This window comes from Geotrypetes seraphini, chromosome 4 (genome assembly GCF_902459505.1).
Source record: "Geotrypetes seraphini chromosome 4, aGeoSer1.1, whole genome shotgun sequence".
NCBI lineage: Eukaryota > Metazoa > Chordata > Amphibia > Gymnophiona > Dermophiidae > Geotrypetes > Geotrypetes seraphini.
In genome coordinates, this window is record NC_047087.1 from 95,243,618 (window position 1) to 95,260,103 (window position 16,486).

Genomic DNA, 16,486 nt, shown 5'->3' on the forward strand with positions numbered 1-16,486 from the left:
CTAGGATCCTGGGGGAGCCCGGGCCCCCTGTCAGCTTCGGGCCCCTGAATGCAGGACTGGTAGTACTGCCCTGATGGCGGCCCTGCCAGTGGGTGCCCTTGGGTGTATATGGACATGTCTGGAGCTCAAGCTTCATGTTATTTATTTCAAGTTCAGAACTGTCTTCTGTGTGCTATGAATTTTTAGGCTATAGATCCAAGGGAATGTCTTATGGATTCCAAGTGAGCAAGACGAGGAATTGGTAATATTAACCTATGGAGATTATGGGATGCAATATAAGAAACAGTCGATGAAGGTATTCTAGTAATTCAAATCGAAGAACTTTAAAAATGAGAATGAGAATTTTTAATTTAATTTGTTTTTCTATGGAGAGCCAAAGGTACTTTTTTTTTAGTCAATGTGTTATGAGTGAATATGTTAACCCTACATAATAGTCTAATTGCATAATTTTGTAACATCTGAAATTATTTGATAAGTACTTTGGAAATACCAGAATAGATTATGTTGCAGTAATCCAATTTGATTGTGAAGAGGGCAGTTACCGTATTTTCACGCATATAAAGCGCGCGTTATACGTGTTTTTACAAACCGTGCATAACCTTGCGCGGTATACGCGTGTGCGCGGTATATAAATTTTTTTTTACATAGTTCCCATCCTGTCCGACGCCCGATTCATCATCCGGAAGGACCGCTCGCACCCCCACCGCTCGCACTACCACCCCGATGGACCGCTCGCACTCCCACCCGAAGAACCGCTCGCACCCCCACAGCCTCCCCCCTCCCCCATGGAGAAGCTGTCTACCTTGTTTCCGGATTCCAGTGAGCCCAGCTGCTTCCTCTGCCGGCGGTCTCCACTCTTCGGGTGGGAGTGCGAGCGGTCCATCGGGGTGGGAGTGCGAGCGGTGGGGGTGCGAGCGGTCCTTCCGGATGATGAATCGGGCGTCGGGGGGGGGGGGGCAATCAGGCTTTCAGGGTGGGGACAGGACTTCAAGGGGGAGAGGAGAGTCGGGGTGGCCGAAAGTAGAGTCGGGGTGGCCAGAGGAGAGTTGGGGCAGTGAATGGAAAGTCGGGGCGGGTGAAAGGATAGTCGGGGCAGCCAGAGGCGAGTCGGGGCGGCATGCGCGGTATATAAAAATTTCTTTACATAAATTTGTGTTTCCCGCGCGCTATACCCGTGTACGCGTTTTACACGGGTGCGCGTTATCTACGTGAAAATACAGTACTAGGGTTACAAAAGTTTGAAAAATCACAGATGTCTCACTGAATGTAGTTGTCTCAAAGTATAGAAGCATGATTTGCTCAAAACAGAAATTTGTGGGCCAAAAGATAGTTCAGAATTAAAAATTACATCTAGATACTTAAATGATTTAATTGGTCAAATCTTTTACATAATCAAACAAGGCAGCTCAGATTGTCTCTATCATAAAGTAACAAGGGTATAGAGTCTAGCCTGATCCCTGCATGCCAGCCTTCAAGCAAAATAGCTGCCTGGTATTCTTAACTACATTGTCAACACTCTTAGCAATGATGCAGCACTAGAGAATGACACGGGGACAAATTTTCCTTGTCTCCGTGGGAACTCATTTTCCCGTCCCGTCGAGTTCTTTTCCTGTCCCTGTCCCATTTCTGCAAGCTCTATTCTCATCTGCACAAGCCTCAGACACTTTAAAATCATAAGTGCTTGAGGTTTGTGCGGTTAAGACTGAGCTTATAGAAATGGGACAGCGACAGCTGCAAAACTTGTGGGGATGGGACTGGGAAATTGAGTTCCTGAAGGGACATGGAAAAATTTGTCACCGTGCTAGTCTCTATGCAGCATCTCTTCATTTATTGACCTGACTAAATATCTTGTTTGTTTGGGGGGCGGGATGAGGGATGGACACTTGCCAGCCCCTCACCACCCACCTTTCAAAAAAAGGTGTAATAAAGTAGTTTAATATCTATATTCAGTTGCAGTAAATAAGGATTATAAACTACAGTGGCTGGGAATATTATGAATGTGAACAGTTCTACTGCAATTAAGTTTCTTGTTCTGGCACAGTTGTTCTTTCCAGTGATGAGGAAGGAGAATCTCCTAAAAGTCCGAGTGCTGATGTGCATTTGCAGACTCTGCAAAGGGAGATATCTGACAGAGAGGACACTGCAGTGACCACTGTGCCATCCCCATCAGAGCAATCGCCAGCCAGCATTCAGGAAGGTGAAATGGCACAGAATATGGTAAGGCAGCATCTTATTATCTCAGTACCACCTACTAAGATGCAAAACACTACATAAAACAGTTGCACTGTATACTTCTAGTGCGACAGACACATTATTCCTGAACCTTTGGGTAGTCAATCTATTCCCACAAGAATTCTTGTAGAGAGCCTCATTAGCATTCTTGCTCCACCTCCCATCTCTCTGGGCTGTCCTTAAATTCTCCAGTTGGTAGGAGCCTGTCTTTTTTGCTCGTGTTTATTTTTCTATTAAGTGCAGTTTTTGCTTACCGTTTGCAAGGTTTTTTAGGTTCTGCAGATGATCCCAGTCTGGGGACATCTCTGGCTGCAGGAGAGTGTAGACTCTTAAGGTCGGAGGTCTGCATCCAAGGGTCAGACTGCCTTGCAGTTCACCCACTTGGACAGCCTGCACTACTAGTCCGGAAGCACAGGGATCAGTCCCTTGGGAGCAAGGCTTGCCCCAGGTTCTGTCTGCAGTGGGCTTGAGTGCAGGCTGATTGGCTCCTTGGCAGTTTTTCCAGGATTGGGGCTGACTACTTCCCCCCCATTGTATGTGTGTGTTTGGTGTGGGGGAGGGGCAGTTCTGGTGGAGGTTGAGGTCTCTGGACAGTCGTTGGGCCCGAAAGGCAGTCTGAAAAAACAAGCAGTTCAGATCCCAGGCTTTTTTGAGCTAGAAGTTCTCTCTGTAAGCTGTCTACAGCTTCATCACAAGCAGCCCCCAGCATACAGCATGGCACAGTGAGCAACAGGCTGACAGCCTTATAAAATAAAATCAGGGGAGGTGTCTTTAAAAGTGGAATTTTTTGTTTCTGGGGTTAGTCATAGACCCTCCAACCCTAAAATCCCAAAATTGCTGTTTTTCTGGACCCCGGTATAGCTCCCATTGGTCGTTTTTGGCACTAAAATTGCTGCCATGGTGGACATCTCGGATTTCCTTATTTGAAAATAAAAACCTCTATCTGCCATAAAACACTTTGATTTTGATCAAAAACAGTTGTGTTGGACTCCCTGGGCCAATATACCTTGAATTTATTTATGCTGGATGGCCATCTGAGGATCATCCGTGTCCCACGTGCTGTCCTGCACATAAGGTTAGATTAGAGTCGCTGGTTTAGCCTCTTCTAGTTTCTCGGTGGGGGGGTGCCCCCCCAGATGGTGTATGTGTGTGTGTGTGCTTAGTACCCAGATAGAAACATAGAAATAGACGGCAGATAAGGGCCACGGCCCATCTAGTCTGCCCACCCCAATGACCCTCCCCTACCTTTCTCTGTGAATAGATCCCACGTGTCTATCCCATTTGGCCTTAAAATCAGGCAAAATGGGATAGACACGTGGGATCTATTCACAGAGAAAGGTAGGGGAGGGTCATTGGGGTGGGCAGACTAGATGAGCCGTGGCCCTTATCTGCTGTCTGTTTCTATCTGGGTACTAAGCACACACACACACACCATCTGGGGGGTGCAAGGACCAGGTAAAAAGTTCAGGCTTGAGCCAGGGAACAGCAAAAGTGCATCCCGGTGAAGTGCAGCCACATCGCTGCTGCCAAACCCCCAAAAAGAGCTTGTGAGTGTCTGCAGGAGCCATCTGGATGTCCTGGGCGTGGGCTTCCCCCTAAAATCATCAGTATGATGTTTAAAGCATACATAATTAACAAGAGGATCGCCGGTCGGCTGTAGTGATCCTAACAGGCTGCTGTAGCCTCTGCAGCACATTCCCTCTGCCGCAGTCCAGTACGTCAAAGGAGGGGCGGGACTGCGGCAGAGGGAAAGTGCTGTAGATGCCGACGGCAGTCTGCTAGGATCGCTACAGCCGAGAGGCTGCAGGCTGCTTTGAAGGTGAGACCAAGAAGCTGGAGGACACTAGAAAGAAGGGGGGAAAACATGCAGGCCTGGGGGGGGAAGGCCCTGATGAAGAAGTACAAGGAGGGAGGGAAGGAGGGATCCAAAGAGATGTGCATATGCTGGAGTGAGGGTGGGGGGAGGGGAAGAAATAATGATATGAGCAGAACAGACATGTTTCTCAGGGAGCATCCCCGTACCCCTCACTATTTTGTTTCCTCGCTGGAGCTGACATCTGCTTTGGTACAAACTGGGGAATTGAAGAACAGCCCAGAGAGATGGGAGGCAGAGCCAAAGAATGCTAATGAGTCTCTCTACAATAATTCTTGCAGAAATAGATTGACTAAATAGATTGAAGGTTCATGAAAAATGTGTCTGTCTACTAGAAAGATTATTGAGTTAAGAGCCTAATCTTTCTTTGCAATTGTCTTGGTTTGTTTATTGTCCAAGTTAGAAGAATGATTTAAAATGTTAGCAATGAATAAGAAGTTCTACCTACCCAGTTTTTTTGTGCTAATAAAATTATTTGTACTCAACGTGAAGATAAATTAAGCTCTGGAAACTGAACTGAAGAAAATTAGTGCTAAATCTTTTATTTATGCACATGATATCGCAATCTTATTTCCTATATCGCAAGATTAAAAAAATGCATTGAATGGGATAAAAAGATCTTTAGATTTGATTAGATAATTGAGTATTGTCTCATAAATTGAAATTAAACAGAGAGAGAATACATTTTTATGGATTGGAACTAGAGAATGACACGGTGACTGTTACCCATGGCTAGCTGCGGGTAACCCACAGGAATAGGGTGAAAAAAGGATTGGTAGCTGCGGGTACAGGAACAAGGCCATTCACTGCTCCATGGAACAGTGAATGGGCCTGTCCCCGCAGTGAAGTATTTGTCGTGCATTGCCTCCCTTCCCACCCCTCCCTGTCAGCAGCCTTCCTCATGATTGCGCGGTCCAGCAGGCCCCCTCCTTCCTGATTGCCACAGTCCGTGCATCTCTTCCCCTCATTGGATCATCTCCCTCCTTTCCCCTCATCTTCGCTTGCGCTTTTCAGAGATTTCTCTCTCTGAACGACCCGGATGCCACAGCCTTTTCACAAGTCGCACGCGACTGCCCTGAAATTTCTCCTCTGCCATGAGCCGCCCAGGTAGAAACAGGAAGTTGCATGAAGGGAGATGTTTTGGGGCAATCGTGCGTGATTTGTGAAAAGGCTATAGTGTCCAGGCCACTTGAAGAGAAAACCTTGATTCTGAAGATTGTCCGTGAAGGTGGCAGGAAGGGAGGGAGATTACCCGATGAGGGGAAGAGGTCAAGTGATGCCAGAGGGGAGGTGAGAGAGGAACAGACGCCGAAGGGAAATGGGGAGGAGGGAGCAGACACTCCATGGAAGTGGGGAGAAGAAAGAGAGAGGGGAACAGACGCTGGAATGAAGTGGAGAAGAGAGAGAGAGGGGAGAATAGCCAAATGGAAGTGGAGAAAGAGGAAGGAGCAGACACTGGATGGAAGCAGGAAGGGGAGAGAGGGGAACAGACACTGAAGGGAAGTGGAGAGAGGGGGGTGAGGAGAGAGAAATAGATGCTGAAGGGAAATGGAGAGGAGAGAGGGGGAGCAGATGCTGCATGGAAATGGGGAGAAAAGAGAGAGGGAAATAGATGCTGGAAGGAAGTGAAGAGGAGAGAGAGGGGAGTAGTCACTGGAAAGAAATGGGGAGGAGAGCAAGGGGAGCGGAAGCTGAAGGAAAGTGGAGAGAGGGAGGAGCAGACACTGAAGGGAAGTGGGGAGTTGAGAGAGAGGGGAGCACATACTGGATGGAAGGAGGGGCTAAAGAAAAAAGGGCACAAGCTGGATTTGGGGAAGAGGATAGAGTTAGTGGGATACTGGAAGGGGTGAGGGAAAGAGGTGACAAGCTGTAGGTAGACATAATGAAAGGGAAATTGCGGACTGGAAGGTAAGAAAGTAGACGAGGTAGAAACAAATTGAGAAGGAAGAGCCGAAAAGGAAGGGAAATGGAGAGGAGAGGGAGATACCAGAGCATTGGGGGAGGGGGAGGGGGAGGAGACAGATACAAGATCTTAAGGGAGGAAAGGAGGAAAGAGATGCTAAAAACCACCTGGGGGAGGGAGTGAGAGATGGAAGGGAACAAGACAGAGATCCCAGACCATGGGGGGAGTGGAGGGAAGAAGATGGGTGCCAGACCAATTGGAGGGGGAGGAGAGATGGAAGGAAGAGGCAGATAGTTTCTGGTAGAGCCATAGAAATAGAGCAAATGACATAAAGAAGAGACAGAGAAAGCAGACAGTGGATGGAAGAAAGAGAATGACAAAAATGCTTGAGTACCTGAATAAACCGTTATCCCAGGACAAGCAGGCAGGTATTCGCACTAGTGAGTGACGTCATCCAATGGAGCCCCGATGTGGACGTCTCACAAGCATACTTGCTTGTAGAAACTTTAGAAGTTTCCAGTTGCCTGCACTGCGCATGCGCGAGTGCCTTCCCGCCCGATGCACCGGGTGCATCTCCTCAGTTCTTACTTTTCCGCGGAGCCGAGAAGTCCGTCTTCGACTCTCTGTGCGAAGTAACTTCACTTGTGCCTTCTAGACCCGCGGTTTTGGGTTCTTTTACTCATTATCGTTGGTTCGCGTTGCATTTTCTTGTATTAAAAAAAAATAATAAATTCTTTTCGGCCTATGTCCCGGCCTGTCACCGGCTTTAAAAAGTGTGTCAAGTGCCAGTGCGCGATTTCGTTGACGGACCCTCATTGATGCTGTATTCAGTGTCTCGGGCCTCAACACCTTCCGAAATCGTGCCGGCCTTGCTCCACACTTACAGCACGTGCTTTCAAGCGTCGCTGCATCTTGTGGGAGTCGCTGTTCAGCATGGAGGCGTCCTCGGAGCTGTCCTCATCGCAGGGCGCCGCGCCTTCGACTTCCGCTTCGACCTCTTCGGCCTCGAGTCTTCTCAAACCTGCCTCGTTCTTGCCAGCTTCGACTCCGATGCCTGTTGCGTTGCCTTCCAATGTCTCCTCAGGTCAGGTAACGCAGCCTCCCATTGCTCCAGTGGTGTTCAAGGTGCCCAAGGCTTCTAAGCCCAAGCCCCTTGGCGATTGAGACCGCGATGTCCGTGCAGGAGATACCATTGCAGATGCGGATCCCTCTTTGCCGGCTTCGTTCCATTCGTCGAGCTCTTTACTAAGATTGGGCCGACGCTTCTCTCCCAAATCCAGCCTGGCCATGCGGAGGCCTCCCGCGACGTACACTCTCACTGCTGGGAGCCGAGTCTCTGCGAGTGTCTAGTCTGGCTTCGGGGCATGCATCGCAAGGAGTAGAGTCTTTGCCCGTGCTGCCTTCGATTCACTCGATGCATGGCGCTGATTCCTCCCCTCTGCCTGGAGTGGATCCTTCGTCCTTGATGCTGAGCCTCGAGGCTTAGCGGGTGCCTCGATGGGCTTCTTCTCAGCCTCCTCTGCTTCGATCCACGGCCTCAAGCCCCATCTACTCGCTGGACGCCTCGTCTGGGCCTCGCTCGCCTCGACATTCGAGACCTGCTTCTAGACACAGTTCTGGTCATCGCTCAAGACATTCATTGAGGCATTCATCGAGGCATGCCTCGCCTCGTCCTAAGCACCCCTTTAGGGATTATTCTCCGCCGGCTTACTCGCCTTCTCCTATGCCGGAGCTCGAGGTCGCCATGGGATCGTTCTCCCCCTGCCGCTCCTCGGCCTCTGCAGATCAGGACGCCTCGACTTCATTGAGTCCTTCTCGGGGCCCGGCTCTGGCTAACCAATTGTCTTTCTCATCGTTCCTGCGTCAGATGGCGGTGGACCTTGATATTACTCTGGACTCGGGTTCCAAGTTTTCCAAGGAGTATTTGGAGACGATGCATCTTTCCCAACCTCCAGCTGAGTCTCTCCGTTTGCCTCTGCATAAGCTCCTGGACCAGATCTTCATGAGATGTTTCAAGACACCTTACTCCATCCCCGCTGTCCCCGGGAAGTTGGATGCCAGGTACCGCATGGTGCACCATAAAGGTTTCGACGGTGCACAGCTCTCTCACCAGTCCCTCTTGGTAGAGTCCTCCTTGAAGCGGTCTCATCCCTCCCAGGTCTATGCCTCTGTTCCACCTGGCCGGGAGGGCAGGACCATGGACAGATTTGGCAGGCGCATCTACCAGAACTCGATGATGGCCTCTCGAGTCCTGAATTATAGCTTTCACTTTGCAACCTACTTTGAGTTCTTCCTCTCAATTCTCCAAAGGTTTCTACCCTACTTGGACTCTCAGGCTCGCTTCGAGTATTCGGAGGTTCTGGTGTCGTTGTCCCAACTTCTTCTGCAGATGATGCAATCGTCTTACGACGCTTTTGACCTTGCTGCGAGAGCTGCTGCTTGGCTTCGGACCATTGATATGGACCTGAATCTCCAGGACAGACTTGCCAACGTTCCCTGTGCGGGAGCCGACCTCTTTGACGAGTCCATCGAGGCGGCGACAGAGAAGCTGTTGAAGCATGAGAAGTCATTTCAATCCATTCTCCGCCAGAAGCCCAAGCCTGCTATTTCTCGTCCGTCTCGCCCGACTATGATCTATCAGCAGCACTACCCTCCAAAGCAGGCGCCCACCATCCGTCAGCCTGTGCAGAGACAACACCAGCAGAAGCCCCAACAAAAGCCTCGGCCTTCTGCTGTACCCAAGGCTCATCAGCCTCTTTGACTGTCTTGTAGAGAGCATAACTTCCATCGTTTTGCCCTTCCCTGTTTTTCCCATCGGAGGTCGTCTCCATCATTTTTATCATCGATGGACGACTGTTACCACCAACCTCTGGGTCCTTTCCATCGTAAGGGAGGGATACTCTCTTCAGTTCCATCAAGTTCCTCCGGAACATCCTCCAAGAGAGTATCCTTCCAACTTCACCCGGACCGACCTTCTTCTTCAAGAAGCTCAGGCTTTGCTCCGGCTCCGGGCCGTAGAGCTGGTCCCTTTGGACCAACGGAACAAGGGTTTTTACTCCTGGTACTTCCTTGTTCCGAAGAAGACGGGCGATCTGCGTCCTATTTTGGACCTCAGGGTGCTCAACAAGTATCTGGTCAAAGAGAGGTTTCGCATGTTAACCCTGACCTCTCTTTATCCCCTCCTCGAACAGAACGACTGGTTATGCTTCCTTGGATATCAAGGAGGCCTACACTCACATTCCCATTCATCCGGCCTCCCGTCAATACCTCAGATTTCGGGTAGGACATCTGCATCTTCAATACCGAGTGCTCCCTTTCGGCCTGGCCTCGTCGCCCAGAGTCTTCACCAAGTGCCTGGTTGTGATGGCCGCAGCACTCAGGAATCATGGTATTCAGGTGTTTCCCTATCTCGACGACTGGCTCATTAAAGATTCCACGTCACAGGGAGTCGTCCAAGCGGCCCGGAGGACGATCTGGTTCTGCAACATCTGGGGTTCGAGATAAACTTCCCGAAATCCCATCTACAACCTTCCCAGACTCTTCCCTTCATCGGAGCTGTTCTGGATACTACCCAACTCAGAGCGTTCCTCCCTCCCCAACGTCTGGAAGCTCTCCTCCATCTTTGCCACTTGGTATCCTCTCGCCCGTCCGTCTCGGCGATGGTTCTCCTAGGCCACATGGCCTCTACAGTTCACATGACTCCTTTTGCCAGACTTCACCTCAGAATTCTTCAGTGGACTCTGGCGTCTCAATGGAAGCAGGTATCCGACCCTCTGACATGCCACATCCAGGTCACTCCTGCTCTGCAACAGTCTCTTCGCTGGTGGATGTTATCTTCCAATCTCTAAAGAGGTTTGCTGTTTCACACGCCTCCCCATCAGAAGGTTCTCACGACCGACTCCTCGACTTATGCTTGGGGGGCTCATCTGGATGGTCTGCGCACTCAGGGCTATTGGACCGGTGCATACTGCCTATGTCACATCAATCTTCTGGAACTCAGGGCGATCTTCAATGCTCTCAATGCTTTTCTGCATCTCCTTCACGACATGGTGGTACTCATTCGCACGGACAACCAAGTCGCCATGTATTATGTCAACAAACAAGGGGGCACGGGCTCGGCCTCCCTCTGTCAGGAAGCTCTGAAAGTTTGGAATTGAGCGATTCGCCACAACACCTTCCTCAAAGCTGTCTACATTCAGGGGGCGGACAATGCCTTGGCGGACAACTTGAGTCGTCTTTTACAGCCTCACGAATGGACTCTCCATTCCACGCCCCTTCATCACATCTTCTCTCTGTGGGGGATGCCTCAGATAGACCTCTTTGCAGCCCCCACAACTTCAAACTGCCTCAGTTCTGCTCCAGGATCTACACTCCTCATCGTCTCGAGGCAGATGCTTTTCTTCTGGACTGGAGGAATCTCTTTCTGTATGCATTTCCTCCGTTTCCTCTCATTCAAAAGACTCTAGTCAAGCTAAAGTCCGACCATGCCACCATGATTCTGATTGCTCCTCGGTGGCCCAGACAACCTTGGTACTCCCTTCTACTTCAACTCAGCAGCAGGGAGCCCTTCCTTCTACCAGTGTTTCCATCGCTGCTTACACAGTATCGGGGATCTCTGCTTTATCCCAACCTGCAGTCTCTCCCCCTGACAGCTTGGTTCGTCTCAACGTAACTCCCCTTCAGTTTTCACAAGCTGTGCGGGATGTTTTCGAAGCTTCAAGGAAGCCTGATACTAGACAATGCTATTCCCAAAAATGGACTAGATTTTCTACTTGGTGCTTTTCTCATCACGAGGTGCCTCAACATGCCCCCTTGTCCTCTGTTTTGGACTATCTGGCCTTAAGTCTGCATCGATCCGAGTCCATCTGAGTGCAATTGCTGTTTTTCATCAGCCTCTTCAAGGGAAACCTCTTTCTGCTCATCCTGTGGTTTCAAGATTCATGAAAGGACTTTTCCATGTGAATCCTCCTCTCAAACCTCCTCCAGTGGTTTGGGACCTCAATGTTGTTCTTTCTCAACTTATGAAGCCTCCATTTGAACCTCTTAACAGGGCCCCTCTGAAGTATCTCACTTGGAAAGTGGTGTTTCTCATTGGCCTCACTTCTGCTCATCGAGTCGGTGAGCTTCAAGCATTAGTTGCGGATCCCCCTTTCACTGTGTTCCATCATGACAAGGTGGTGCTTTGCACTCATCCAAAATTCCTTCCTAAAGTGGTCTTGGAATTTCATCTCAATCAATCCATTGTTCTTCCAGTGTTTTTCCCGAAGCCTCATTCTCATCCTGGAGAATCGGCCCTTCACACTCTGGACTGTAAACGTGCTTTGGCTTTCTAGCTTCAAGCCACACAGAACGCACCAAGCCACACAGAACTGCTCCTCAACTTTTCATCTCCTTCGATCCGAACAAGTTGGGACGTCCTATCTCTTAAGCGTACCATCTCCAACTGGATGGCGGCTTGTATCTCTTTCTGCTATGCCCATGCTGGATTACCCCTTCACAGTAAAGTCACAGCCCATAAGGTCAGAGCAATGGCAGCCTCTGTAGCCTTCCTCAGATCGACACCGATTGGGGAAATTTGTAAAGCTGCCACTTGGTCCTCGGTTCATACCTTCACTTCTCATTATTGTCTGGATACTTTCTCCAGACGGGATGGACAGTTTGGCCAAACAGTATTGTAAAATTTATTCTCCTAAGTTGCCAACTCTCCTACCATCCCATTGTGGTTAGCTTGGATGTCACCCACTAGTGAGAATACCTGCCTGCTTGTCCTGGAATAAAGCAATGTTACTTACCGTAACATTTGTTATCCAGGGACAGCAGGCAGCTATTCTCACGTCCCACCCACCTCCCCTGGGTTGGCTTCTCTGCTAGCTATCTGAACTGAGGAGACGCGCCCGGTGCATCGGGCGGGAAGGCACTCGCGCATGCGCGGTGCTGGCGACTGGAAACTTCTAAAGTTTCTACAAGCAAGTATGCTTGTGAGACGTCCGCATCGGAGCTCCGTTGGATGACGTCACCCACTAGTGAGAATAGCTGCCTGCTGTCCCTGGATAACAACTGTTACGGTAAGTAACATTGCTTTCTGAGCTCTCCTGGGAGAATGGTATAGAAAAATGAACAAATAAATAAATAAGATGAGGAAAGCAGAAATCAGACAACAAAGGTAGAAAAAATTTCTATTTCCTTTTTTTTTTTTTTTTTAACTTTAGGATAAATTTGTATTGTAGCTGTGTTGATAAACATTTATAAACAAAGCCCTGCCAGCTGAAGATCTCTTCCTCTAGTTCGGCAGCCAAATCTCTGATTTATAAAATGACAATTGTACAGAATATTGTTTCTTTTTATACTTTAATAAAACAAATTCAGTATAAAACTATTCAAGGCTTGTGCGGATGGGATCAGATGGTTTGCGGGGATAGGGTGGGGCGGGGCCCAAGCTCATGGGGACGGGACAGGGACCGAGCTCACAGGGACGGTGCGGAGATGGGGACAAATTTTTTCCCCCATGTCATTCTCTAATTGGAACACCTGATAAGTTCTGACATACATCATATAAGGTTGAAAATAAACTTGTACATTTGATGACTTTAGTGGTGCAAGTGGATAAAGTAACAAAAGTTGAAGATAAACTCATACATTTGATGATTTTAGTGGTGCAAGTGGATAAAGTAACAAAAGTTGAAGATAAACTCATACATTTGATGATTTTAGGGGTGCAAGTGGATAAAGTAACAAAAACCTTTCATGCTGTTATGGAAGCTTAGAACTTTTGAGAAAGTATTTTGGATTAACCACATTTAGACTGATAACTCAGTTCCTGCTGCTATATCAGAATAGAGAATGACACAGAGACAAATTTTTTCCCGTGCAAGTTCTTTTCATGTCCCTACCATCCCCACCCTCATCTGCACAAGCCTCAAACACTTTAAAATCATAAGTGTTCGAGTCTTGTGGGATCTATTCACAGAGAAAGGTAGGGGAGGGTCATTGGGGTGGGCAGAGTAGATGGGCCGTGGCCCTTATCTGCCATCTATTTCTATGTTTCTATGAAGCAGAGCTTACAGGAATGGGACAGGGACGAGAACATTGAGTTCCTGCGGGGATGGGGACAAATTTGTCCCCGTGTTATTCTCTATATCAGATGGACCATTGTTCTTATCTGTACCCTTCTCTTCCACTGTACCCTTCTCTTCCACTGCCAACTCCATACTTCATCCCTTCTTTCTTGCAGCACCGTATGCCTGGAACAGGCTGCCTGAATCAATACGTCATGCTCCATCCCTAGCAGTGCTAAAAGCCCACTTTTTAAAAACTGCTTTCAACTCTTAACTCCCACTCACTGATGTTAGATACCTATACCCACTGTATCATTTCCTCTACCATGATCTCCCCAACCCTGAGATGTCCTGTCTGTCTAAATTAGATTGTAAGCTCTTCTGAGTAGGGACTGTCTATTCTATGTTAAAATGTACAACGCTGCGTACGCCTTTCAGCACTATAGAAATAATAAATAGTAAAAATAATAAAAAGTAATAAATAATAAATAGTAGTAGTAGTTTACTCTGGATGTTCAAAGACTTTAATTAAGCAATTACAAACAGTCCAGAAACAACTTGAAATAAATTTATTAGAATTACTCCTTTTTTCCTCTGACTATATTGGTTACCAATTGAGACTAGAGTTCAAGTCAAATTGTGTATGTTAGTATTTGAAATCTTATATGTAATGCATCATCATACAATATGGTAGATTTTATACAGTTATTGAATGGTAGTAGAATGCATGCATTATCCCAGGACAAGCAGGCAGCATATTCTTGACTGATGGGTGACGGCACCAACGGAGCCCCGGTACGGACAATTTTAGAGTGATTGCACTCTAAGAACTTGGAAAGTTCTGGTAGGCCGCACCGCACACGCGCGAGTGCCTTCCCGCCCGACAGAGGCGTGTGGTCCCCAGTTTCTTAGTTTCCGCGGAGCTAAGAAGACGCGTTTCTTTCAACGGCTGTTGAAAGTTCTTTTTTCTATTAATATCGCCTTCCCGCTCGCGTAAACCCTTTTGGAAATTTTATTTCCGTTGTTTCTTTTCTTTTCTTAAAAAAAAACAAACAAAAAACTTAATTTTTTTCTTCAGTTTTCTGTTAGCCCCGGCGGGGCCTATTGCCATCATCGAGGCCTCGGCCTTCGATTTGGCAGAAGCCGTATTCACTTTCATGCCCCCTCAACCCGGGTTTAAAAAGTGCCAGCGGTGCGCTCGACCAATTTCACTGACAGACCCACACAACTGGTGTCTGCAGTGTCTTGGTCCTGACCATCGAGCGTCTACCTGCTCCCGCTGTGCGACTTTAAAGAAGAGAACACTTAAAAACCGCCAGATACAGCAGCAGTTATTGTTCGGCGCCGAGATGTCTGATTCCGCACCACCGGCACCGACGTCGGCTCCATCTCAATCGGCACCTACTTCGTCGACACCGCGCGATACCGCGCCGGCGTCGCACCCCGCAGGTAAGCCGGCTAAGAAGCCTTCCCCGTTGGAGCGTCCTCCGGTCTCAGTAGCAGCGAGTCCAATCCTGCCGATCACGAGGCGCCCACGGAAGCGCTCCGCTCCGATTGAGGTGAGCCCCTCGACATCAGGTTCCTCTTCGGAGTGTAGAGCGGCACCCAAGGTACCGCAGAAGAAAAAAGCGGTACTGGTGCCTTCATTGGACGAGCGCATTGCCGCAGTCCTGCAGGTCCAGCTAAAGGAACAACTCCAACAACTACTCCCTGCTCTTTTGACTCCGAGCCTTCCAGTCCAGGTCCGGTCTGAGCCGCCGGTACCGAAGGTGCAGCAGCCCTCTTTATCGGCATCCACTTTGTCGGTACCGGGGCACATCACTTCTTCGGTATCAATGCCAGTCTTGGCACCGGAACCGAGACACCAGGCTGTTCAAACATCGGCACCGGCACAACCCTTAACATTTCCCGGTACCGGTTCACAGAGGTCTGGTAAGTCGACTCATAAAACTCGGCACCTAGAACCCTCCACACCGGAGTCACGAGACCGCAGTTTTCAGGTGAGGGACCCTGATCTGTGGGGTGATTCAGAAGAGCCTTTCCTCTCTGAGGGAGAGTGTTCATCAGGGGACGAGGATCCTTCTGGTTTTGATCCATTTTCCAAACCTGATGCAACTTCTTTCACCTCTTTTCTTAAAGAGATGTGTGACTCTTTATCTATTCCCTTGGAGGCTGAATCCAAAAAATCCAAGGCATTTTTAGATGCTCTTGACTTTGACCAGCCTCCAAGGGAATTTCTCAAGCTGCCTCTCCATGACATTTTAAGAGAGACATTTTACAAAAATCTAGAGACACCCTTGACCATTCCAGGAGCTCCCCGTAAACTGGACTCCTTATATAAGGTTATACCAATTCCAGGCTTTGACAAGCCTCAACTCCCCCATGAGTCTTTATTAGTAGAGTCTACTTTAAAGAAATCCACGGGGGCTAGTGTATATGCTTCTGTCCCTCTTGGCAGGGAAGGTAAGGCCATGGATAAGTTTGGCAAAAGGCTGTATCAAAATGCAATGCTAGCGAACAGGTCAGGAAACTATGCTTTCCATTTTTCCTTTTATCTTAAGCATCTTATTCAAAGTTTGTCATCTTTTGAGAAATATCTCCCTGACCGTAAGAAATCAGCCTTTCGCCAAACTTCTTCATTGCTCTTGCAACTGCGCAAGTTCATGGTCAGATCAATCTATGACACTTTTGAGCTGACCTCTAGAGCCACAGCTATGTCAGTGGCTATGCGACGACTGGCCTGGCTCAGAGTGTCCGAACTCGATGTCAATCACCAAGATCGACTGGCCAATGCACCTTGCCTAGGGGATGAGCTGTTCGGAGAATCCATGGACTCTACTACTCAGAAACTTTCAGCTCATGAGACTCGATGGGATACTCTCCTTAAGACAAAGAAGAAGACCCCACCTTCTAGGCCTTTTCGTCAACAATCGGCCTACCAACGAAGGTTTGTGGCTCGTCCATTACCTCAAACACAGCAACAACCCAGGCGTCAGAGGCAGCAACAGAGGCAACCTGCTCGACCTGCCCAGCAGCAACAGCAAGTGAAACCTCCTCCTTCTCAAAAGTCAACTCAGCCCTTTTGACTTGGTTCTCCGGGACATAGCCAATCTTCCTCCTTCTACTCATCTTCCACAGCCCATAGGAGGACGCCTTATACATTTCATAAGCCGTTGGGAAATCATCACCTCGGACCTGTGGGTCCTCAACATCATCCGCCACGGCTACTCTCTCAACTTTCAGACACCTCCTGCCCAAAGTCTGCCAAGAGAGTCTGCTTTCAACACTCCTCGGTCTTCCCTCCTTCTTCAAGAGGTTCAATCCCTCCTCCTTCTGAACGCTATAGAGGAAGTTCCTCTAGATCAGAGAGGGCAGGGATTCTACTCCCGTTATTTTCTAGTCCCCAAAAAGACAGGAGATCTA

General features: G+C 48.7%; 1 protein-coding gene across 1 annotated transcript in view; it reads left to right on the forward strand.

Annotated features, from left to right (window-relative positions):
• SENP7 (SUMO specific peptidase 7) overlaps positions 1-16,486 on the forward strand; it is a 286,873-nt gene that overhangs the window by 90,480 nt on the left and 179,907 nt on the right. The window contains exon 7 of the mRNA XM_033943657.1: positions 2,042-2,217. Within this exon, the coding sequence (XP_033799548.1) occupies positions 2,042-2,217 (176 nt within the window). The remainder of the gene's footprint in view (positions 1-2,041; positions 2,218-16,486) is intronic.